The 25,845-nt window shown below is 44.2% G+C and overlaps 1 protein-coding gene across 1 annotated transcript in view; it reads left to right on the plus strand.

The window, feature by feature from the left end:
* The window catches only part of TCF7 (transcription factor 7), a 150,189-nt gene that overhangs the window by 107,041 nt on the left and 17,303 nt on the right, over window positions 1-25,845 (plus strand). Inside the window, exons 6-10 of the mRNA XM_066614867.1 lie at window positions 10,518-10,604; window positions 13,551-13,661; window positions 15,221-15,383; window positions 17,404-17,511; window positions 20,076-20,078. Coding sequence (XP_066470964.1) covers window positions 10,518-10,604; window positions 13,551-13,661; window positions 15,221-15,383; window positions 17,404-17,511; window positions 20,076-20,078 — 472 coding nt within the window. The remainder of the gene's footprint in view (window positions 1-10,517; window positions 10,605-13,550; window positions 13,662-15,220; window positions 15,384-17,403; window positions 17,512-20,075; window positions 20,079-25,845) is intronic.

The raw sequence follows: 25,845 nt of genomic DNA on the forward strand, positions 1-25,845 counted from the left end.
CGGCACTTGGTTTTACCTCATCAACTTTGAAGGGAGAAGTTTCTTGGTGGTGACCCAAACCTTCTTTTCTCATATGTTTGCCTGAATCTGTTCTTAATCACAGGAAATTAAGTCATATAGGGCAGAAACTATCATACATAAGAGTAGATAGAGTTGAAGGATGTATATGCACTTTAAGCAGAATAGCATTGGTAAATGACAGCATTTTTCCCCTTTTCCCCTCCACAGAAAATAAGCAACAAGCCATTTATCTGGAATGATTTACGTTAGACCCACTGAAGTTAGTGCTGCTCTGTCTTGGGTTATTATTACCTTGGGTTTCTCTTTCTTTCATATATTATTGACTATATTCTTGTGTGGCTGTGAATATTGCAAGGTTTTAAAGTGAAGTTGCATGATTTGCGACGAGTCAGACCAATTGCTGCCTGCCAGCAGGGCCAGCATCGTGAATGGGCCATGACAAGGATGCACCCAAAATATGGCTTGCCTCTGAATGCCCATTGCAAAGGAGTAATGATGAGAGATGGATATGCCTTTCTCTCCTGCTTGTGGGCTTCCCATGGGCATCAGGCTGACCACTGTTAGAGACAGAATGATGGATCAGATGGGTATTTGGCCGATTCAGCAGGACTTGTCTAAAGTTCTTACCAAGGCCTATTTCCACCCAGGACCAGGTTAGCCACTTTGCAGGAGCAGCGGTGGTGCCATGACTGCTTTTGCTCTTGGATACTTTCCCCTCTGCAAATGGGAGTGTCCCCTAGGGGCTCCCTGTGTCACTGCAGAGCCTCTAGAGTTGGGTCACACTTCCCACAGGTTATTAGCCGCTAGGAGGGAGAGGAGTTTCTGCTAGAGACCTTGACAGCATCAGCAGTGACCGCTCCTCTTTGTTCCCACCCTCCAAAGATAGATAAGGGAGGAGTTGCTGCCATTGCCTACATAGTTAGCTGCCTGGGGCCACAGCACATCATGGGTGGAGCAAGGGCCCCACGAAAGCTATCACTGGTTCTGACTATGAGTCACAAACTGTATTGTGACCTGTGAGGTATTTAATAACCCCCCCCCCTTTTTTGGGTAGTATCAGACAGATGGAAAAGAGCAGGAAGTGTAGCCTGTGAGATGCTATGTAGTACCTCTAAGCTACAAATGATGCCCTTAAAGGACAGGAAACTTGGACAAGTGGATCACTAGTAGGCCACAAAACTTGGCAGTTGACTTTGTTCAGGTGTTAAGTCACGCGTTGTGCAAACCTGCTTTGTTAAAATCAGAGAATATCGATCCCCTCAACCAATTGTTCAATTGCAATGAACAAATAGGAGTTTCTGCTATTGTTTTGGGGAAACAATGGTGTAGACGTGTTAAGTGTATTGCCCAAAGGAAGAAGCAATAAAATGCATCATGACATAGTAAGATATTTGAAACCTTCTATGATTAACAAATACTTATTGAAAAAGAAGCAATGCCGGAGGCTTCAGATTTCATGGTTGTTTAAGGATTTTAAAATATATATTGTGCCCGTTCGGAAACATTTTAAAGTTTGGGTGATGATTATTGATTGTTGCTTATATTCTGTAAGAAAGACATGTACAGCAGATCAGAGAAATTGTGGGTAGAAATAATTGGAGAAGGATAGGTAATGCGCCCAATACAGTCCTTCCAGGAACAAAAGCAAGTGATACCATAATAGGCAAGGGGAGGGTGTAGGGGAAATCTGTTTCTCAAGCACTTTTGGATTTTTGCCTGCTTAAACAGCAACTTTTAAGATTCCATGATGTCCTCTTGCCAACGTTAATGACATCTTGTCAGACCTATTCTTTCTTAGTAGATAACGCTTTTCCAGTTTTAGCAAAGCCAGGGCCAGTACCAGAGATGTCACAAGACATTGGTCAGGAGACCTCAAAATATTGGCCTCTCCCAGTTGATTTCTTGGTAGTAAGGTTAGGACAAACTGAACCCTGATCATGTGCAAATGCACACAGGCACATCAGGGTTCTGTTTGTCCTGATGCTGCAGGCAGGGACCTTCACCTAGCTGGTAAAGGCATGCAGAGTGTTGTTTGCCAACAGAGACTGTTGGGAACTGTAGTCCCAATACAGCCCTGGTGATGAAAAGGTGCTCTAGTGGAGCCTGGAGCAACCTGCACAAACCATGCAGAGAGAAACCGTAATTGGATGCCTTCATCCCAGTTATATGGAGAGTTTCCCAAAAACTTATGCAGGAGCAGGTAGCCAAGGGTCAGGGAGGTTGTGGAGGTAAGGCTCTTGCCAAGCTCAACCAATCACAGGCTTGTAAAGAGATAAATGTGAAAGCTGGTTTTTAATAATACAAAGGAGTAGTTGGATAATACAAGGAGGAAAGAATACAAGAAGTCTTTGAAAATGGCTTTGGGTTGGCCATGCCCAGGTATGCATTCTATCAAGAATACAGGCGGGTGGATTCCAAGTGAATTTTACAGCAAGCAGTTCCCTGACACATCTAAATCTCATTGCTCTCTAACTATGCTTAGTCCATCATTAGTTTGAGGGACCTTTACACCTTTCTGATCCCAGGGAAGTGGATGAGAATTTGACCACATTCAGATGCTTTCTCAGAGGGAGCTTAGGAATTTATCCAAGTAGGGCGTGACCTTATTTAAGGACTTGACCTTAAGAAACCTGGGTTCAATTAGGTCATTGTCCTTTTTTGTAGGATGTTGGGCATCCCTATTACACTCTTATCTGGTCATGCCCATCCTAGGAGCTAAACTGGCTAGGACTTTGGGGAAACCACTATGGAATACACAAAACGATCAGTCTGTCTGGCCACATGGTCTTTCAAGGTGCTGATTTCAAAGTTTTTCAACGAAGCCACTTTTTTACTGAACCTTACAATGAGAGTTTCCTTAAGGGTGCAAGGGATGCTCAGTCAACATACCTGTGATCAGAGATATGCTGAGTCAGTGCAATAACCAACCTCCAAGGGGAAATTGATAGATAAATGTGCTTCTGAATGAAGTACATGGTGATAGAATGCAAACATGATTCTGCACGCAGAATAAAAGATAAAATAAAAGATAAAATGCACACAGTAGCAGTCATGTCTAATTGGACTGTGTATATGGTGAAGCTGACATGCATTCAGGCACTGTGTGTGTACCCTAGAGTTAAAGCAACATCACATTTTATGCAATAATCTTGTATGTTTCGTACCAGCAGACCAGTGTGACACTGGTGTTTTTCACAGCAAACAAGCAAGGTGGAAACAACAGGTTGCATCCCTAAATATACTCTGGGGACCCCTAAGTGGGCAACTCATTATTACTTCGTCCACTATGACATGGAAACCATTGTCCATATCTTGACTGCAAAATGTAATTCTAGTAGATGTAGATTGTTTTGTTGCATAAACATGGACTGGAATTCCACAGCTGATTGTACCTTCCGAGTGCATCTACATACAATGAAAATTCCACATGTACAACCATTGCACAATTTAATCTACAGGTAGCCTTAGAAATTATTACACAGAAGTACAGTACATAACCCTCCAAAAGTGACACAGGCCCAAATCCTAACCAACTTTTCCACGCTGACACCACTGTGCCAATGGGGCATGTGCTGCATCCTGCAGTTGGATGGCAGCCACGGAGGCCTCCTCACGATAAGGGAATGTTAGTTTCCTTACCTCAAAGCTGCATTGTCCCTACCTCGCTGCTGGAAAGTTGGTTAGGATAGGACCCACAGTCAAACTGGTGCAAGTGCAGCTTGGTTTGTTGTAACTGTAATTATCAAACCATAGTTCTAAGGTTTAGTATGTAATGGGGAGGGCAGTAACAATTGATTGTAGTTTGTAAAGCGAAAGTAGAAGCTTTCACTCCCCACTCTCAGGCAAGGAGACCCCTTTATGAATGAGCCTAACAGAGCTGTGGAATTGTGTGCATCCCATCTCCTTGCCACTTTCAGGCAAGGAAAGTGGGGAGGAGATAGGATGCACATAACTCTACAGCTCCCTTGGGCTCATTCGTATAGTTCTAAAGTTTAAAACTATAGGTTTGCATGTGAACTAGGCCATTGTGTGAAACCCCAAGCAAATTAAGTATGGTTAAGTCCCAGTGACCTCAATAGGATACAAACATTTGTCCCCTTGCTGTCAGTGGGTCTCGTCTTTCTCTGGGCTGCCTGCATTTACAGTCCAAATGTTATGTGTTCCCTGGCCTATATGTTATTCCTTTCCCACACACACTGGGGCTGCCCCCAAGCATATCTAACTAATTAATACTATCCAGAGAAAGAGAGAGCCCTGTCAAGCTTTGCAGTCTGGACTGACAGCTTTAACAGAGTTGAAAAGAATGAAGGAGGAGGAGGAGAGGGAAACCTTCAGAGCCCCTTCTGCCAGTAACGAGCCCTGTGGTATGTGAATGGCTCTTAAGGTTCACTGTTCTGGAATGAGGTTGACTTCAAACACAAAGCGGTCTTAAGACAGGAAGCAGCTTTTCCTTCGCAAGCTGCCTTGCAAGAGTGCAGCTGGAATGGCCTTTGTATCTGCCAACTATTTGGGAGAAGAGGCACTGCTGCAATCAGTCTCCCTTTAATTAGCTGGAATGACAGTCAAGAACCTCATATAAAAATTACTTATAGGCGAGTCAGGTGAGCTCGATTGCCAGATCCTAGCAACACGCCTTTCCCGAAAAGCCTTGTAAACAGTGTAATTTACACAATTTACACAAGCTGTGCGGCAATTTAGGTGGTACTTCGTTGTTGCTTTTCTGGGATGGTATTGTTTGTTTGTGTAAATAATAACCACAACAAAAGCTGTTCGAAAGCATCATGAGATAATAAAAAACAAAGCATTTCTCTTTTTTTCCATTCTGAATAGTCTTGGCAGTCATGGATTGATTTTGCAATTGAATTAATTTTGCATGTCAGAGTCACTTGAAAAAGTTGACTCCTATGATCCATTTTTTATTTGAATATCTTGGCCTATGGAGTGATGAATGCCATTTCGGAATTAGCTTTGACTGTTTTTCTCACCCCTGAGGCCCCACTTCAAAGCCTGTTTAGGTTTCTTGATATATTGCAGTACTTGGCTGGTTCTTGTCATGTTACGTGCTCCCAAGTTCTCAGTAATCTGAGAGGTTGTCTCTTGCTTGCAGGTTTTTTTACAAATGAAATCAAAGTGCATTTAGAAAAAGAATCACATCTGCATAGGATTTTAGTGGATTCGATGCATTTCAAATATATATTTTTTCAGTAATCTTCCCAACAACCTATAAATAATTCTCAGTTGTTATCCCCATACTCCAAGTGAAGGACTGTGGCTGATGGAACAGAGGATTGCCTGAGTTCACCTAGCAAATTCGTGACTGAGGTGTGATTTGAACCAGCAACTTCCTGACTCAACCATCAGAGTCTTATCCATTGTTTTCCAGCTGTGTAATAGTGCTCTTATTATTGTGCAACAGACAAAGTCTACTCTGGTTGTACTGCTAAACCAGAAGTGAAGGGCAGGAAGGTAGCTCAGGGAACAAACACCAACCAGTTCTGAGGGGTTGCACTATAGTCACTCTTTGGCTATATGTCTCTCACTGATCTTGTGAGTTTCCAGCCTGCCATATTGATTATAAGCAATCAATGTTGGTATATAGGGAGATGGTTATAGGCCAGGTTCAGACATAACACAAAACTATGATTTACTATGGTTTTAATTCTACTGGCACAAGGTTCAGACTTCTGCACTTCCACCTCTCCTTTGCAACGATGGGAAGAAATTTGGTGTTAACATTCCTGATTTATCACAAATCAGGATTTGTTGTTGCTTCCAAACCCAGCAAATCCTAATTTGTTCTAGCCACAGTTTGAGAACAAGCCAGGATATTCAAACTAGATTTGGTTTTATTTAGTTTCACTTAGAATTCATTTAAGTTTCTTAGCAATTTCCCAGTCCTCCTTTAGTAATTTCACACCTTTGTAATCTAAAGGTCTTGTTTCCTGCCTGGCTGGGTTCTAACTCCTGATGTATTTGAAAACATGTTTTACTGTTTGTTTTCATGCCTGTAGCAGTTTGATCCTCAGCTTCCATTCTTTGCTTGTGGTACCAATTTGAATTTATTTTACCAGAGTTTGTACTTTAAAAAAAATCCTCATGTGAGCAACTCTTTCACTCAAAGGATGCATTTTTGCTATTCTGGCTTGCTTGACTCTGCTCTTTAACTATGTTGGCATCATCTTGAACTTGCCTGTACCCTTCACATTTTATCTGAGCTATTATTGTGATTTTGAAAACTTCCAAGGAATTTTCACTTTCTGACTTCTCCCCCTCAACTTTATTTTAACTAATCCCTTCATTTTCATAAATTCCCTTTGTTGGACTTCTGGGCAGTTTTCCACTTACATATATGTTGAGTTTGATATGATTGTGTTCACTGTTCCTGGGTGGTTTGTCAATACTCAGTATCCCACATTAAGTCCTAGCCACTACTCAGCTCTAAAGAAAGAACTTCCTCCCTTCTTGGACCCCTTAGCAAGACAGCAATCATGTGCTTTCAAGCCATTATCAAAATATCATAATGGGCAGGGATGGGAAAACCCAGCGTGGCTTGACTCGAGATGAGTCTAGAGTCACTGCCCCCTGCGACCCAACTCGAAAACGAGTCATAATGGGAGTACTTTCCAAATTGTCAAGTTGCCCTTCCGTGACTCTAAGGGACTCAAGTTGAGTCACCCCCTTTAAAAACCCAGCTGTGGAAAAAACGGGCTGCTGCCGAGGGTGCATATGTGTTGGAGTTCTCTTTAAACACTCCCTGCTGTCACTGCCCATCTGTAAAGAGGGCAGGAAGGCTGGGAGGGACTGTGAGAGAGTGGGAACAGAAGCTGCAAGAGGGAGGAGGGTCAGGTGCAACAGCTGCAAGGGTTAACAGGCCCACCCATTCCTTGGCAGCTCTATTCAGAAGTAGTCCCTCTTTAGCCGGTCATTCAATGAGGGTTCCTCCTCCCCATCAGCCATGAAGTGGAAAGTGTGATAGCTATGAACTGCCTACCCCCCTTCCCTGCCTCCTTCCCCTCCCTGGGGTTCTGCAGCCAACTGTAAGGCAAGAACCCCCTTAGGCTCCTCCTTCTGCTCTACCTCAGCCAAAGAAAGTACCAGAACACCCATCCTTTGTCCAATGATCATTGGTTCCTTGCTTCCTATGAGAGATGGGCAAAAGAGCTTTCTCCTGCATGTTTACTCCTGCTCAGATGCATTATTAACCTTAAGAACATAAGAACAGCCCCACTGGATCAGGCCATAGGCCCATCTAGTCCAGCTTCCTGTATTTCACAGCGGCCCACCAAATGCCCCAGGGAGCACACCAGATAACAAGAGACCTCATCCTGGTGCCCTCCCTTGCATCTGGCATTCTGACATTGCCCATTTCTAAAATCAGGAGGTTGCGCATACACATCATGGCTTGTACCCTGTGATGGATTTTTCCTCCAGAAACTTGTCCAATCCCCTTTTAAAGGCGTCCAGGCTAGACGCCATTACCACATCCTGTGGCAAGGAGTTCCACAGACCGACCACATGCTGAGTAAAGAAATATTTTCTTTTGTCTGTTCTAACTCTCCCAACACTCAATTTTAGTTGATGTCCCGTGGTTCTGGTGTTATGTGAGAGTGTAAAGAGCATCTCCCTATCCACTCTGTCCATCCCCTGCATAATTTTGTATGTCTCAATCATGTCCCCCCTCAGGCGTCTCTTTAGAAAAGAGGCCCAAACGCCGTAGCCTTTCCTCATAAGGAAGGTGCCCCAACCCCGTAATCATCTTAGTCGCTCTCTTTTGCACCTTTTCCATTTCCACTATGTCTTTTTTGAGAATGCGGTGACCAGAACTGGACACAATACTCCAGGTGTGGCCTTACCATAGATTTGTACAACGGCATTATAATATTAGCTGCTTTGTTCTCAATACCCTTCCTAATGATCCTAAGCATAGAATTGGACTTCTTCACTGCCGCCACACACTGGGTTGACACTTTCATCGACCTGTCCACCACCACCCCAAGATCTCTCTCCTGATCTGTCACAGACAGCTCAGAACCCATCAGCCTATATCTAAAGTTTTGATTTTTTGCCCCAATGTGCATGACTTTACACTTACTGACATTGAAGCGCATCTGCCATTTTGCTGCCCATTCTGCCAGTCTGGAGAGATCCTTCTGGAGCTCCTCACAATCACTTCTGGTCTTCACGACTCGGAAAAGTTTGGTGTCGTCCGCAAACTTTGCCACCTCACTGCTCAACCCTGTCTCCAGGTCATTTATGAAGAGGTTGAAAAGCACCGGTCCCAGGACAGATCCTTGGGGCACACCGCTTTTCACCTCTCTCCATTGTGAAAATTGCCCATTGACACCCACTCTCTGCTTCCTGGCCTCCAACCAGTTCTCAATCCATGAGAGGACCTGTCCTCTAATTCCCTGACTGTGGAGTTTTTTCAGTAGCCTTTGGTGAGGGACAGTGTCAAATGCCTTCTGAAACCTTTCCCTGTCTCACGGCTGGAACCTCCCTGCTGCTTGCCCATTCTGAATGCTGACCCCATGAGGTTTTTCATGCCATGGAAACAGTAAGCAAGCACACCCAGACACAGGCAAACTGGTGTCAGCCTGCATGGGGACAAGTGCCGAGTCAGGGGGCCCTTGACTCGAGTGTTTTTCAGAGTCTTTCATGCGCGTGACTCACAACTCAACAAGTCACCGAAAAATGCCAAAAGATTTTCCCAACTCGATCCAAGTCACTGACACAAGTTCCCATCCCTGATAATGGGCTACTCAGTAGGACTTGGCACACTGCATTGCAAACTAGAATATATCAGACTGAGGAGAAATTAACAACGCAATCCTAACTTGAAGTTGAGCTGGCGTGGCTGTCCCTTTTGCTGACTCAGAGTGTTGCAAATGTGTCATAAGGTACATTGGCACCTACTCAGGAGTTGGCTGGGCTGGCAGGAGGGCCCATTCTGGCTCAGCAGTGCCTGATCCCGATCCTGCACTGGCCAGCACAGGTAAGTGTGGGCTGGATGGTGCAGGGGATGGGTGAGGGTCATGGGAGGGTAAATTGGAGGCAGATGGGGGCATTTCTGGTCAGGGAGAGAGCAGAATGGAGGAGGATCGGGTCCAGGAAGGGGTGGGATCATATCCTAACCCCCATTCCTAGGCCATACTAAATAGCTGGTGCAGTTCTGAGAAGACCCATGGGGATGGCTCGGACTTTATTCATGGTAAGAGGAAAAATATCCACTTACCCCACAGAGATCTCCAGCCACCTCCTAAGATGCAGTGCAGGCCATGTGGCTTGGCTGCCCCAGCACACTTTAGCCTCCTTGTCTCCTTGCCATCATCACATATTATTGCCATCATCACATATTAAGAAGAGAAAGGGACTCGCTTCAGAGGCTGCTGCAGTTCTGGTCCACTCCGCAGGCCAACCAGCCCCACAGCATTAGTAACCCTGAATCCTTCTCATAACTACAGGCTTCTGACGTAGCCACCTTCTCAGCTGAGTGGATTGTTGCAGGTTGTTGGGGAAGCATCATCCATATCTATTTGGATTGTGATAGGGAAGATATGGATAAATGAGAATGAATTGCGCTGGAATTTGACAGAGGCATCTCAATCAATTCTCTGATCAAAGGACACTTTGTGTTTCCATATGATGTAGTGTTATTTTTGTCATCATGCTGACATATATTGGAGGAATGTTACTGAAGATGCATATATTCATTTGCTAGTGGCACTCAGGATGTGAGTGCTTTTGAATCATCCTCTTTTTTAGTCACATAATAAGTTACAGGAAGGTAGAAATACCCTTTAATGCGGCTTTTAAAAGTCAGTACATGCAGGATGAAATGACTTCCTTTAGCCTACAACAATAGTCTACTGTAACTTTTCATAAGACATGAATTTTTGTCACTTCAGAGGTATAGTTAAGGTATATCAGTTTCTAGGGCCTAAAGTACATGAGAGAGAGACAGCATGTTATGTGACTAGCACCATTTCTGACAGATCACCTTAATTTTCCCTACCCAAAGAATTACAGTTAAGAAGAAGCAATTTACAATTATATCAAGTGCAATTTGAGATTTCCCTCTTTGGAACTATCGCCTTACAGCAAGGGAGATCTGTGTGTTGGTGATACATCTGGATTTGTGCACGTACCTGCATTATAAGGGCTCCCGTGGTTTCCCTGATAGTGTCCTGTGATGCATGCCCAGTAGGGGCCTCTAGTTCCTGTATGCAACTAGACCTGCTTTGAACAAAAAGGCTCAATCCACATTTCAGAGCTAATAGAACTCTTCCTACACTTCTTGTACTATCAGGTAGAGTTTCAGACATCTCTGCTTGAAGCTCAAACCTTGTTTTTGGATATAAGCCAGTGTACCACAGACATTTTTCCAAGAAATGCACATCCCTGGCCTTTATTCACGATGAGTCCAAATGGAAAAAGATATTTGCAGGAAAAGTCACATAGATGTAGATGCATTATGGACTCTTTCTTCCTGATCCCAGGCAGAGCCAGCCTGTCTGTACTCTCCAGCCATGTGGATTTAGACAGCCCTATACGTCGGCGCTCTCTGCTGGGGCTACTTTCTCTAGGTAAGTATGAGCTGCCTTAGCCAGGACCAAATTGCTCTGCTTCTTTCGCAGTTCATGCTATACAAGCTTGCAATGTCCAGGGAGAGGCTTTCAGGGAACTAGGTGGCAGCAATAGGAAAGGACATCTGCTATTTTAAAGAGATGACTTTAAACAAAAAATTAGCCATTTATTGAACTTTCAGAGAGAAGAAACACAATTTGGTTTTGGTCAATAGCAGTGAAGGGAGGGAGAGAGAGAACCCTTGGTAAGATACTATACAGTCATTCATCATGTGACTGCTACAGTCTCCAAATTCCGGATGTCTTTTATTTTTGTATGGCTACAGACAGACAATGGTTTTTGAGAGAGTTGAAAGTACTTTAAGAGATGTTTGACATCCCATGGTAAACTCACATTTCTTTTGTCCCACTGTCACCTCTGGCTAAACAATTTTTTTCAGGCTTTTGAAACAAGTCAGAACCCTGCAAGAGCTGTTTACCAGGGTGAAAGCAAGATGAGTGAACACATCACGAGCAGCCATCTCTCTTTCAAACTACTTTCAGTGCTCCGTCTCCTCTCCACTATTGTCTGTCTCTGGTATGAAATGCCCCTTATGATATAGGTGTACTCTACTGAGGAACACAATGGGCACCCTTATGACAATGAACTGTAATATTGTGCTTCAGTTGACACGACTAGAAATGTTTTGACATCACTGGCTGGCTTACAGTCTTAAATCTGGTAGGATCAGACAACTGGGTTTTTGTCCTTCACCACTGCATTGCATGAGCCCACTGTCATCTTCCTCAGTGCGCCATGCTATGTTCATGCGTGAGGAGGCGGCCTTGCAATGTTCTTGTTTAATTTCCTTGATGGCACCTAGTGAGAGTCCACCAGCTGGTATGCAATAGCTAGTTTTGTTTCTGTGGAAGTGTGTGGCAATTTACAACAGCTGAGGATTGCAGTGCAACTTATTAGTGTACCTTGATGTAAATCAAATACCCAGCTTCTGCATATACTCCTGGGAAACTACATAGTGCAGTGTCCCTTGCAAAACTAGGAAATTTCCATCTGCCTTCCAAAGAGAATGCAAAATTCTCATTGGCTTTCTTGGTCTGCAGAACTGAATCTGGTCAAATAGCACAGACTTATTTTCCCTACTACAAATGCTGGTTGTAAATTGTGAAGGTTCATTAGAATGAGACCTGAGAAGGTCCAACTGAGATTAACTTGAATCTACAGGGAGTATAAATGCAAGCACCATTTGTTGGCATCTCTGGCTTTGGCTTCTGCTATATGTTGTCCTAATAAGAGTACTCACAGTGTCTGATGATGAAGACGTCATGGGATTTGTTCTTGGAACAATATTAGGGAAAAGGCATGTTGTTATTACAGTGTTATTGTTATTGCCATAATTTTCACCCTGCCCGAGGCACCTGCTCCTGTCTAAGCACCTTAATATTTAAGATAAATGACTTTACAGACCTCCTTGGTTGCCCCAGAGTTTCAGTCTTCACCCTACTGGCATTCCCACTTACAGAGGAGAATAGGGCAGGTTTTGCAGACAAGAACGCACACCTTGGCAGATAATGATCAAGCTTCAAGTCATGCCAGTAGATTAAAATCAAGCATCATTTCTTTTTGTGCCAGCAAGCTAATGAACAGTTGGTTTTCTCCCATGGGCAATTCTACTGTCTCAAGCTTCAGTCATAAAGTTTGGTAAATTGACAGCATAATTCTTCCAAAGTTGAAAATATTTTTTTCAAAGCTAAGCTATTACTCTCCAGAACCTGATTTATAATCATAATGATTGTATTCGCTGTGCCCTCTGAGATCCTTTTGTGCTCACAGCAGAGGGAGAACGTGCTGGAGGAGGCCACCTTGTTTGTGTTGTAGCACTGTAACAGTACAATGTCAACAGCTGACATCTGGCACAGGGTACTAGATAACATTGAGGTTAGACTATATGTGGCAAAACCCTTGGAATAAAACTTTGTCTGAAAGAGGTCTGGCCACACCAACAGATTTGTTGAAAATGGAAGGTTGGACTAGACGGCCTTGAAGCCCCTTTCCAACTTTATGATTCTAAGATTTGGAGGACCAATAGCAATGCAGCATAGGCTGTAAAGCAACGAGTTTGTGGTAGAAAATGAATACAAAATATCCCGTGCCCCTTTTTTATTTGCAGTGGAACTGAAAACTGACATGACTGCAGACTGAGAATAGTTAAGTAGAGCTCTTTAGGTTTAATCAAGCACCAGATTAAGTCTTGTAGCCCTTATTTAACTACGGACACTAGTAAGTCAGAAAGCCTGAGTCAGCCTTGGCATTGCCTGACTCAGCATTGCCATAAGCTTAATTAAGAGCTGCATCAGAGCACGCTTGGATGTCAATAGTTCAGGAAGAATACATTGCTTACAGATTGTCAGAAAATAACCTAATACAACTGATCATAAAAGGGTCATTTTGCATGTAATGTATACTGAATTATGACCCGTGCTTGTTTGCAACTAAGATTGTAGGAGAAAGCAACTCAAAAATGCCACCTAGTGGGCAAGTGTTTGTCTCCTAAATGCTTGAAGAGCAATTCATAAGGGAGGGCAGATCTGCCTAGAGCTACCATTGCCGAATGTCCCAGTATTCCTGTGTCAGAATGTGGTTGCTCTGTGTTCCTGGGGGGTTTATTTCAGAGTTGTTTGCGCTCCAAAAGTCTTTAGAAACCCAGTTTGCACAATCCCACTGGTTTTATGTTTTCAGAATTATATGTTTTAAGAATTATCATCGGGAATCGGCCATTCCTTCTCCTGCCAATTCTTAATACAAACCAACCCACTGAGATTTCTTGAGGATGTCCCACTCTCTTGTGCTTGGAGCTTGCTGTTTGAGAACTATCTGCAGTATGAAATCCAGGAAGGTGTATAATGTCCACAGAACCCAAGTAGTCATGGACTTCCTTTATGTTTCAGGATCACACATCCCTTGGTGCTCAGCCCTGGAATGCATCCAACAGGAATCCCACACCCAGGTATCACATCTCCCTCTGGGAAACAAGAAATTGATCATTACGACCGAAGCATGTAAGTGACTTTGTCTTGGGAAAAAGCTAAGGGGGGGAGGACATGTTCCTCCTCCACTTCATGTCTTCAAGGCAAGGCTGCTTCTCATTTGGAAGCAGAGCTAGTTTACCATAGTAGAGAAGCAGCCAGTGGGAGCATGGCACTTAGCTATGTTCTCACCTACCAATTTCTTTCCAGCATCTATCTTGTGGAATGACATAGACCTTTTATGTTGTTGCTGCTCTTTAATGGGGGGGGGGCCTCTTGCCTTAACATTGAATTAAAAAATAGAAGATTTGCATACTGAATTGAGCAGTTGCACCTCTTATCTAGTCTAGCATTGTGTCTCCAACAACAGCTAATTGTTGGGCGTGGCTACTGCAGAAGACAATGTTCAGCTGATTTAATTTTTAAAGCAATTTTAAACTTCTGTGTTTTGATTCATGCATTTGAGTTTTTTTGAGCAACCAGTCATTCCAACTACAGGTGCAACCTATTTATCCATGGATTTTTTATCTTCGAATTTGTCTCAGCCTGAATGGGGTGGGGGAACTGAAAGTCACACACACCTTTGCCAGCCTCTGCTCCATTTCTAGGCAGCCCAAAACACTGCAAAAAGGCTCCACCTCACCCAGGCAGGGAATAGCCCTGGATCCATGGAAGAGTTTCCCCTTGTGAAGGAACAGAAACACTCTTGGAGCCCCTGAGCCAGCAAAGAGGCTGAAGAGGGGAAGGGAGGGGCGGAAAACCTCTGTAGCCAGAGCACATGCAGCAAGGTGGAGCTCACTCTCCTGCTCTCTCTCTCACTCTCTCTCTCACACACACAGGGGCAGGTTCAGTAGCAACAGAGGGGATTGCTTTAAAAAAACCAGGGAGTGTTTGCTGAATTCCCCCTCCCCATGGTGCAGGCTGTCCATGCTCCAGCCTACAGAAACAAAATAGCCCAGCAAGGCTACAGTCCCCTCCACACTTTCCCGGGAGTGAGCCCCATTGACTGGAATGGGACTTACTTCTGAGTAGCAATGCGTAGGACTGGACTCTCAAAATGTCAGCATCCCACTGGTGAAAGAAGCAGGACAGCTGGCAATGGTGAGGGCTGAGAACGGAGAGGGAGGCAGGAGGGGGAGGAGAGGGCATTGCTTTAAAAAACCCAGGGAGTGTTTGCCAAATTCCCCCCCCCCATGGTGCAGACACAAACAAAATGATCCACACTTTCCTGAGAGTAAGCCCCACTGACTTCAGTGGGGCTTACTTCTGAGTAGGCAGGCTTAGGACTGGACTCTTAAAAGCTCAGCATCCCACCTGTGAAAGAAGCGAGACAGCTAGCAACGGGAGGGCTGAGTACGGCAGAGGGGAGGGGATTGATAACAGCTGCCTTAGTTTCCTTCCATCCAGAAGTGTCAGGCTGCAGGGAATTTGCGTAGCTCTATGGAATATAGCACAACACATTTTTTGTTAATCGCACTGAGTCGGAACGGAACTAACTCAGATAAATAGGCTCCACCTGTACTACTTGGTCGCTGGCATACAGAGGCAAGTGCCCCTATTTTACCAAATGTCTTTTTTCTGTTTCTGGCAAGGAAATCACAATCAGAACCAAAGAGAGAGAAGGAAGCCAAGAAGCCTACTATCAAGAAACCATTGAATGCTTTCATGCTGTATATGAAAGAAATGCGGGCAAAAGTCATTGCTGAGTGCACCTTGAAAGAAAGTGCAGCTATCAATCAGATTTTAGGAAGGAGGGTAAGAGCACAAAAGCAGATGGTGTTGTTCTAACTACTAGATTCAAGTGGGCTTTCAGCATCAGATGATATCAGTGTGTTAAGGGGGGAAATGCAATTCTGGCCCACTGGTTGAGGAAGGATGGAAAGACGTATGTGGCCTTGCAAGTTGTATGGATGGTATGGATTCTTAAAGAGCTAAATTCACCAGAGGTTCACATGAGGAGCCTTATAGGGGTGGGTAATTAAACTACTCCTAGGTGAACCCTGCTTAACAAGAAAGAAAGGAGAAAGACTTACAAAATGAAGCTGAAGGTGGCTGCTTTGTCTTACATAATTTCTTTAATGTCATTTCTCATATCACCATGGAATAACTTATTTTGTATTACCTGGGGATTTCAAAAGATGCTTATACATGGTATGAAGGAAGTGAATAGAAGGCTGTTGTTGTTGTTTTTCTCCCTTTCCCAAAACGCTAAAACCTGGTAGTCATTCAGTGAATGACTTGCAGGAAATACAGGGCAGATAAAAGGAAGTACTTCTACGCAACACATAATAAACCTGTGGAATTTGCTGCCACAAAATGAGGAGATAGCTTTTAAAATGGGATTAGGCACTTTCATGAAAGATAAGCTTTTATGGCTGCTGGTCATGATACCTCAGTGCCATCTTCAGGTTCAGAGTTAATATGCCAATGAAGATTAATGGCTGGGAAGCAACAGCAGGAGAAGAGTGTGCTTTTTGCTTCTGCTTGTGGGCCTCCCTGAGGCATTTTATTGGCCACTGTGGGAAACAGGATGCTGAACTAGATGGGCTTTTGACCTGATCCAGCTGGGCTGTCCTTATGGGTTTATGTCTGAGCAACCATTATGCCTTGGTTCTATGTGCTTTATTCACTGAACCCATCTTGTAACCCAGAATCGTACAAGCATACAAGAATCTTGTAACCCAGGCATACAACTGTCTCCTCCTTCTGTGGTGCAAACTACTTGACCACACAACTAAATTTACTCTCAAGAACTCTGCAGTAAGGTTCCGATTTTAGATTTAAACTAAAAAGACCTATATTTTGTGTGTTTATTCAGTAAAAGCAAAAAAAAAAAAATACAATCTAGCAAAAAACCCAGTTGCTTCTCATTTTTCTGAAGACAGTTTTGTTTTCTTTGAACAATACATGCACTTTGAGATTTGTATGGTAATCATTGCACTTTGTTTGTAATAAATGTTTTTTTATGTGTTTTTCTACACATAATGGATTGGGGCAGACATGTCCTATTACTTGACATGTCTCTTCTAAAACGTTAATATTAATTGAACAGCTCCTAATAACTCCTTTTTTTCTTTTTGTAAAAGGGGTGTATTTTTCCTACTTTGCAAGTTATTTCAGAGTATAAAGTATGTACCTAAGTTGAGTATTGAAAGACAAATAGAAACTGTAGTTACTTCAACCGTTCCTCAGATTATCTGTTCCCCAGCTTCGATCATCATCACCCACCCCCACAAAAAAATAGAGGGAGACATTCTTTCCATGCCTTCAACATTTCTAGAAATGCTGTATCTCTAGGTTAGTGGTTGCCAAACTCGTGACTGCTGTTCATCAAAAAAGCAGTCCCTATTCAGATTGGAGCTTACCGTTCTGCCTCCGCGCCACAAATTTTCCCAGTAGATCTGGGCACTGGGACGCTCTGGGCAGCATGTCAGTTGCCTGGTGTCCCTTAAGGCTGTGCAACAGGACGTCCAGGCAGACGCAGCTGCCCAGAGCACCCCAGTGCCTAGATCTAGTGAGACTACATGCGCCGCAGAGGCGGAACAGTAAACTCTGCTCATGGAGTGGAAGGCTTTCCCCAAATCCTGGATCCAGCCTCTGGGCCAGGGTTTGGAGAGACCTGCTCAGGTTGAAGGTTGCTTTTGTACTGTCAAAATTAGTGGTGCTGTATCAACAAAAATTCCGGGTAGGGAATCCTATCTAGGATTTTCTCTTTTTCTCATCAGTGCTGAATGGCATCTTGGTAGCTCAGGGTTCTTTGTGATTTCTATTGCAGTGGCATGCACTGTCGCGGGAGGAGCAAGCCAAGTATTATGAATTGGCCCGCAAGGAAAGGCAGCTTCACATGCAGCTCTATCCAGGCTGGTCTGCAAGAGATAACTATGTGAGTACTCTGTGACTGACAGCAACCTTCATTCGGAGGCCTTTAACTAAAATATAGCAGCATTTTCCAAACTTGGTAATATATTGGATGCAATCCAGAGCATACATTAATACTTGCTATTAATAGCTACGTTCACAATTGCTGTGGGCTTCTCAGTTTGATTACGGGTATTTGGGGTACAACATTATAAGAAGTGACACCCTTCTCCGTAGGACCCAGGGTGATGAATAAAACAGTATTAAAATAAGCTAAAACCATAAGTAAACAACAAAATCAACAACAGCAGCAACAGAATGTACAATAACTAACTTGAGAAGTTAACTTGGTTAGTTAACTAACCAAGGAAGAATAGTTAATTAAGAAAAAAGGTGATTAGCAGCCCGATTCTATGGGCTTCATAGCCATTCATTTATGGTTGAAAAGCAACCATAAAGCATTTTCTGGCAGCATGCTGAGTAGGACACTGCCAAAGCACAGGCAGGAAGGCCTGGGCCTTCTCACACAGTTTGCCAGATCTGCAGAAGCCTGCTGAGGCAGGCAAGATGACTGGCAGGGTGGAATGGGAGAAAACTAGGCAGAAGATGTAATGTGAGTGGAGAGGCTGTGAGAAGGGGTGGATCCAATTGCAATGGCACATGCCAGACCCTATCCCCCCTCGCTCCTTGGACATGCACTAGCAATTTTTTAAAAATCTACAGCTGCGGTTTTCAAACTCTCCAGGAGTTTGGAAAGCGCAGTAAGTCCTTGCAAGGGAAGGGAAGGAGGCAGCGGGGGTGGGCGGAAGGCAGTGACATGATCCCCAGGGTTGCGTCTCTCAGGGGGCTGCAGGGACTAGGATGCACTCACCAGTCCCGGCAGCAGCATCCTGGGTGTGCGGGAGCAATGCATGATCCTCCACAGGGCTCCCCAGCCTGCAGAATGTGAAAGCGATCGCACTCCACTTCCAGTTTTGCAGAGGCGGAGCGCGATTGCTCTGCTTTCACTTTTGGAAGGCTGGGGACCTTCAGATTCTTGCGCAGGACTCCCAGCACCCCCAGGACACTGCTGCAGGGGCTGGTTAGTGTATCCCAGTCCCTGCAGCCCCCCTGAGCAACACGATCCTGGGGATTGCATCGCTGCCTCCTCCCTGCCTTCTTGCTGCGCCCACCCCTTAAGAGGCAAAGGCCAGGCCTTCAGGCTGGGGCGTTGCGACACCCCAGTTTGAAAACCACTGATCAGCAGGGTTCCCGGAACCTCTGTGGATGTTGAAATCCAAAGATTTGGGCCCCTTGGCTTCCCCAGCCCTCAGAATGCCTTTTAAAGGCATATAAACTTCACTTCTGGTTTCCCCAAGAACCTAGAAGTTGCATTGTTTTGTCCTGAATCAGCATTCCGAGGCTTGCAGAGGCCGCAGGTGGACGCATGTGGCCACGGCCAGCCTCCGAACCACCTCCAGATGCGACCAGAGCACAGATCTGGTTGCATTCGGAGCGTTCCTGCAGGTTTGGAACCTGTATATTATGAAATCCACTGATAATGAGGACCACCTGTATTCACTCTTTGGCTCGTGCTTATCTATCCTTCTGTCTTTATTTGCCTGCTTTTTGTCTCCCTCTGTTTGTACTTGTTCATACTTGTCTCTCTCTTCATATTCTAAACCTTAGGTTGCTGCCTCTGTTTCATGCCTCCATCCTTCTTTCTTGGACTTTTTTGGAACTCAGTGTTCTCTCAGCCTTTCAGCCCTCTATCCTTGCAGGTGTTTGAACAAGGTCTCCAGATGTATTTCTCCTTCCAGTTAATTAATCTCTGTGTTCTTCTCTTCACCCTCCAAGCTCTGGTGTCCCCTTTTTATAATAGTCTTTTCCTTTAGAGTAGACTCTAAGTCTGCAGACCATACTCATACTTCATAACATTATTACTGTACAGTCCTTAAAGTGCTGTATAATTATTAGTCATAATATTAACAAAAATAATAATGGTATTATTCAAATAAGAATGCAGCAATGCCAAGACTCACCACAATACAGTAATACCTTGCTGGCTTGAACTTTCCTGTACTGAAGACTAGTTTGCAAGTAGTATTTTAACATTTTACACAATAGAGACATATTTAGTTTGAGGGCTTTCACTCCCTATTCATTAGGTTATGGTAATATCCACTTTCCTATCATCAAAGCATTATTTCTTCCTCCAGGTGCTCACAATATAAGATAGACAGAAAAACTGTCACATAATAGGCACAGGACTGGTTTCTTTCTCATTTATATGAACTTGAACTAGTTTTAAGTTCATCAGAAGTACAGCCCTGAAGAGAAATTAAAATTTGAACAGGGTAGAGACTTTGAAGATGGGATCCCAAGCAGCTAATGATAACCACACCCAAATGTGTTTTAAAACCCTTACACCCCAATCCTACCTAAGTTTTTGTGCAGTGATGCAGCAATGTCGGTGTAGACTACACTGCATCCCACAGGGATTTTTGGCTGCTGGAGGTCTCCTTGGGGTAAGGGGACATTTGTCCCCTTGCTCCTGGATAAGCCGCAGCACCCACAATATGTCTACTTGTACACTATCACTGGTGCAAGTCTGTGTTTATTTATGCAGGCAGATCAGTCCTGGGAAGGGGGTGTGGATGTAGTGTACACGGATGATGCTGTTCTTACTCCCTCTTGGGCCCTATCCGCCCATGCTCGCCCCCAGTCACCACCCCATTCAACCACCTCCCTGCCCCATTCAACCTCCCCTTGCCCCTGCACCAGACTTTCCTGCTCCGGTGGACCTCTGTTATTCTGCTAGCATATGTGGGAAGGCTCTTGCCTTCCTGCTGGCACCCCGGGCCTTGCATTGTTGCAAAGTGGCGCTTTTACAAAAGTGTAAACTGGTGGAACGTGCATTTTGGCGGCCTTCAGTAGGCTTGAACGAATAATTATGCAAATTAACATAAGTATTCTCTCTAGGTCTGTGGTACTCAAACTGGTGGGTCACAACCCACCAACTTGTGTAACACTGCCTCTGGCCCCTTAAGGGGTAGGGGAAGAGAAGAGGCAGCAACGCAATCACATCGCTAATGGAGGTGAAGGGGGGATGCTTTAACTTACAGAGGGCTGTTGCAACATCCAAGAGTTGTGGGGAGCCCTGTGCAGCCTTACGCAGGGCTCTCCAAATCTTTGAATGTCGAAAAAAGTGATCGCAAACCGCTTCCTGGTTGCAATCACGAAATTGGAAGTGGTTTGCAATCAATTTTTTTCAACATTCGAACACTCAGGGAGCCCTGTGGAGGGCTCCCCACAACTCTTGGACATTGCAGCAGCCCTCTGTAAGTAAAAGCACTCCCCCTTCGTCTCCATTAGCGATGAGATCTTGGGAATCATTGTTGCTGCCTTTGCCCCCTCCCGTGCAAAGATTTATCTCAGTTTTACTCCTCAGAAGTTTGAGAACCCCTGCTCTAGATTGTATGATTTGTCATAGTTGCTTTTTTCATGGGATGATTGTGCCATTACCTAGCAAAATTCACAGTAGAGTACAAGCTGTTGATTTGCAGTATAGGATAAAATATATCATAATTGCCTTTTGTTTCTGCTGATTCAGTACTTTATTTGTGGACAGAAACATGTTCCTAAACCCAGCTTGATTGCCTTGCCCATCTCAATCTCATCCATGGAAAGTGACACATGCACTAGCTGTGGTGCCGCAAGGCATTCTGGGGTGGTGCCCGACTGCTCCTAGGCATTCTGGGGTGGTGCCCAACTGCTTCTAGGCATTCTGGGGTGATGCCCAAATGCTCCTAGGCATTATGAGGAGTTACTCAGTTGCCATTCTAGGATGTGCACGCAACAATGAATGCTCCTAATGATGCATTTCGGAGAACATATCCCTGTTGTTAAGTGATGCATTCCTGCACTTCCTTTACATGTCAGTCCTAACTTTGCCTTCCTTCATTGGTTAGAAGGATGGGAGGTGGGGACAGGGTCTTCTGACTGAACAGTAACACGACATTGTGGCTTGCATATTTTGGCTCATTTGGTTAGAAACTTGCTTTTATTTTATTTCTTTTTAAAGAAAGCTGGCAATCTGTACCAACTAATGGGCACTGTGTAGGAAGCCTAAAATCGGTGAAAAGCCACTGATCCAAATAATATGGCACAGCTTTATGAGCATACCAAGACCTGACACTATACTAAACAAGGGGATGCAGCCAATCCTGGCTCTTGACAGATGTACCTATCTGACACCTGTCTGACACATCATACCTGTGATGTGGGTCAAACTGGACATTACATAGCAAATGTGTGCAATGTTCTCCCATTTCCTTCTTTAATGAGAAGCAGCTACACAAGACTAAGAGGAATAGGAGGGGCAGGGGCAGCTAAATGCTTTTTTTCTCGAGTCATTTTTTTCATTCAGAATTGCACCTTCACCTGTTTTTTCTCCACATCTTTTCTCTTTTAGGCAGGGAAAGGGTTAAGAAGATGTTTCCCAGTACTGCCACTGTTCCTGCACTCAAGCTCAAAGCCTCCCATCGCTTCATTTCATTTTATTTTTTTTAGAAAAAAAGGATTAATTCTGGTTTTTCTTTTGGTTGTCCAATCCCATTGCTTCTCTCTCACATCTAGTTTCATTCAGTTCCGTCTAGGAAAGTTTGAACTGCAGTAAGTTATTTGTGGGGGCGGGGGGGGGGAGGCAGCAATGCAGTCCCCTGGATTGTGTTGCTGAGGGGGCCACAGGGACTGGGAGGCACTCACCAGTCCCTGCAGCAGCCTGTCGGGGGCGCGGGGAGCCTTGCATGACCTTCTGCAGGGCTCCCCACAGCTTAAAAAGTGAAAGTGGAGCAACCGCATTCCACTGCCGCAAAACCAGAAGTGGAGCGCGTTTGCTGCGCTTTCACTTTATAAGCTGCAGGGAGCCCTGCAGAAGGTCATGCAAGGCTCCCCGCGCCCCCGACAGGCTGCTGCAGGGACTGGTGAGTGCATCCCTGTCCCTTAGCGACACGATCCTGGGGATCTCGTCACTGCCTCCCCCCTGCCCCCGCCCCTTAAGGGGAAAGTGGCCAGGGCTCTCTCTGGCTGGGGCATTGAAAAGCCCTGCTCTAAGGCTGTCAGGGCAAGGGGAGGGGACTGCAGGCTAGAGACACACATGACAAGACATCCATCCATACAACAGCCTTCTCAGTGCAGGCAGGGCCAATTTACTTGTTCTGATTGTTTGGGCCCTTCTTGTCAGCAGCAATTGGATAATTCCTTCTCAGAACTTTCAGCCAGCAGCACAATTCAGCCAACTATGCCAGCTGTTGTGAAGCAATTTTCAGCCAGTCACATAAATCCAGTGAGCCTGTCACTGGAGGACATAACAAAGAACCTTGAGTAAGGTCAACCCTATTCAAGGCACCTCGTGGATACCACTTCCTTCCAACTGGCCGACTTCGTATAGGAACCTGTTGCCTTGTTAGATGGAAAAGGCACAATTCTAAAGAGCAGATTTCTTCCCTCCCTTTACTGCAGGCCTGGTTCTTAGTCTGATAGACATAGTTGGAGTGGAAAGGAAGATCTGGCCTGGTAGACTTTTATGTTCAAATTTGTTCTTAGTGTCCTCTACCTCTCACTGAGGAATTACTTGCAAATTTGACCCCCTCCCTTCAAGGAGTTCTAAGTACCAAATATATCATTGCCTCAACCCCCTTTTATCCTCACAGAAACCCTCTGGTGAAGCTATGAAAAGTGTCAAACCTATGTGATCTCACTACACCTGAAATGTTTCTTATTAATTCTTTCTGAACAGATAAACACATATGAATGTTCTTAAAGTATAATTTGGTGCAGTTGTGTCATCCAGGTTTGGCCTTAATGTCTCCAGGAATCATTTTAATCTCCAGGAGAGAATTCTGTGTACCTGTATGTTCTTATATTTATTTTGCAGGAGAGATTATATATGAGAACTATGGAAATCGATATTGGGTATAGAGCATAACAGTAGTATTTATATAATTCTTTTCTGTGTGCTGAAAGTACTTCAGTCTTTCAGGAATGGGTTAAGTCAGAATGCCAGATGTAGGGGAGAGCACCAGGACGAGGTCTCTTGTTATCTGGTGTGCTCCCTGGGGCATTTGGTGGGCCGCTGTGAGATACAGGAAGCTGGACTAGATGGGCCTATGGCCTGATCCAGTGGGGCTGTTCTTATGTTCTTATGTTCTTATGTTCAGTCACTAGTATGATTTTATTATCCTCAGGGTGCCTAACAATCTACAAAAATGTAAATACACAAGGGATAAGCATCAGATCTAGTGTGATAGTACATGAAGTGACTGTCAGTGGCTGACTAACATTTTTGAAAAATGCATTACAGGGGGAAGTGTCAGTGAAGGGCTTTTGTTTGGCATACAGTGAGTGGCTATCCCAAAGTGTACAAACACATAAGATCTATACATGTATATTGTACACATGAACCAGTACAACTGTTGTAGTAATGCATATTATGCATGAGCAAAAAACATTGGCCCCACCAACTCCAAACCTCACCAGCCAGCACTGGGAAAGGATCATTGCTCAGGAGTGGGTTTGCATTTGGAGAGTAATCCCCAGCATGTCCAATTAAATAATTTATAGTAACAGGTCTAGGAAGGGTCACTGACGGAGATTTTGGAGAGCTGCCAGCTGCCTGAGTGAGATGGACCAACGGTCTGACTCATTAGAGGCAGTTTTATATCGTCATAAGTGTTCTGCACAGCTCGTGGCACACTGCTGGCACTGTTGGCAGTTCATAAATGTTAATTGGTGGTGGAGGCACATAGCTCAATGGTAGAATATTCAGTCCATATGGAGAAGGCCTCAGGCTCAATTTCCAGCAGGCACCTTATCTCAAGAAGGAGGCCTGGGTGTGATTTCTGCCTGAGATGCTGCAGAGCAGCTGGACCAGCTGTCTGGACAATCACTTCCTTCCATTTACTTCCTTATGGTGACTGCTTGACTTCTGGTCATTACATACTAATCTCCTCTGCTAGACAAGTAAGTGATGGAAGTAATTAGAGTGAATGCTGACCTCTGTCGCTGAAGGGATGAGGAGGAAGAAAAATGTAGGGCAATTTGTCATATGACTTGTGAGTCAGGAAATGCACTCACTCCTCACATTCCGGAGCTCTCTACCTTGACTGCAAAGAGGTACATTAATAAGTTGCAGGCCTAAAACAGGGGCACCATGGGCAACACTGACACCAGAGATGACAAAAAGTTAATGACTAGAAAGCACTAGGGAACAAAGGACTGGGTGGAGCAATTAGTGCATTGAAGGATATGCCTTTTAATCATGGCTGTGAAAAACAGGAGAATGAGAGATCTGTGGGCAAAAATTGCAAACCTAGACATCGTAACAGAATTTAAGATATCTATCAATTAATGCATGATCTTTTGTTCCTATGTTATGGCTATTTTTCTCATATATTCTCCTAGCAGTGCTCTGTTACCAATTGTATGTCAGCTATCTTCCAACTCTGAAAGATCTTCTCAACAAAATTAAGATGTTTCTTTTTTCTTCCTTTTTTAAAGAAAAAAAGCATATTAAGTTCCAAAAAGAGGCTAGTCTTTTAAGAGGACTTACAAGGGCATTGTCCCCAATACATTTTTTTAAATGTGTTGTTTTCAGGATGTTAAAAAGGTGATAGTCGTGTAAATTTCGGTGTTTTGTGGAATCAAAACTGTCTGACTGAAGACGTACTAATCCTAGTTGAGGAAAAATCAACATAAATTCACAACTGACTGGGAAGTTCTCTTGTGCAAGTTGTACCAAAATGAATTGGCATAAAACCAATTAAGGCTGCAGTCCTGAGGACAATTATTTAGAAGTAAGTCCCACTGAACTTGATGGTAGATATGAAGCTGCCTAATGCCACACAGACCATCAACCCATCTCAGTACTGTCCATGCTGACTGGCAGTGACTCTCCAGGGGTTCAGTTAGGAATCTTACTCTGCCCTGAGTTGGAGATGTCTGGAATTGAACCAGGGATTTTCTGCCTGCAAAACATGTGCTCTCCCATTGAGTTATGGCTTCTCCCCACAAGTGAGGTGGGATACTTACTGCTGAATAAGCATGCATTGGGATCAAACTTCACGTCTGTAGTCCTAAATATAACTACCTCCAAGATCAACTGAAAGAAGTGAGACTGGATTGGACTGGAAGGTGGTGAATTGATGAACAATTTCCATGTCAAAGCCCCATATACTATCAGACTCCAAGAATTCAGATATTAGAACAAACACCCTATTGTAATTTTTAAAAAAACAAAACATTAAGGAGTAGTACAGTTCCATTCTGAATGCAGTGTATGTTGTGACCATGATTCCATTTCTACATTCTTGTAATATCA

This window comes from Tiliqua scincoides, chromosome 2 (genome assembly GCF_035046505.1).
Source record: "Tiliqua scincoides isolate rTilSci1 chromosome 2, rTilSci1.hap2, whole genome shotgun sequence".
Lineage (NCBI taxonomy): Eukaryota > Metazoa > Chordata > Lepidosauria > Squamata > Scincidae > Tiliqua > Tiliqua scincoides.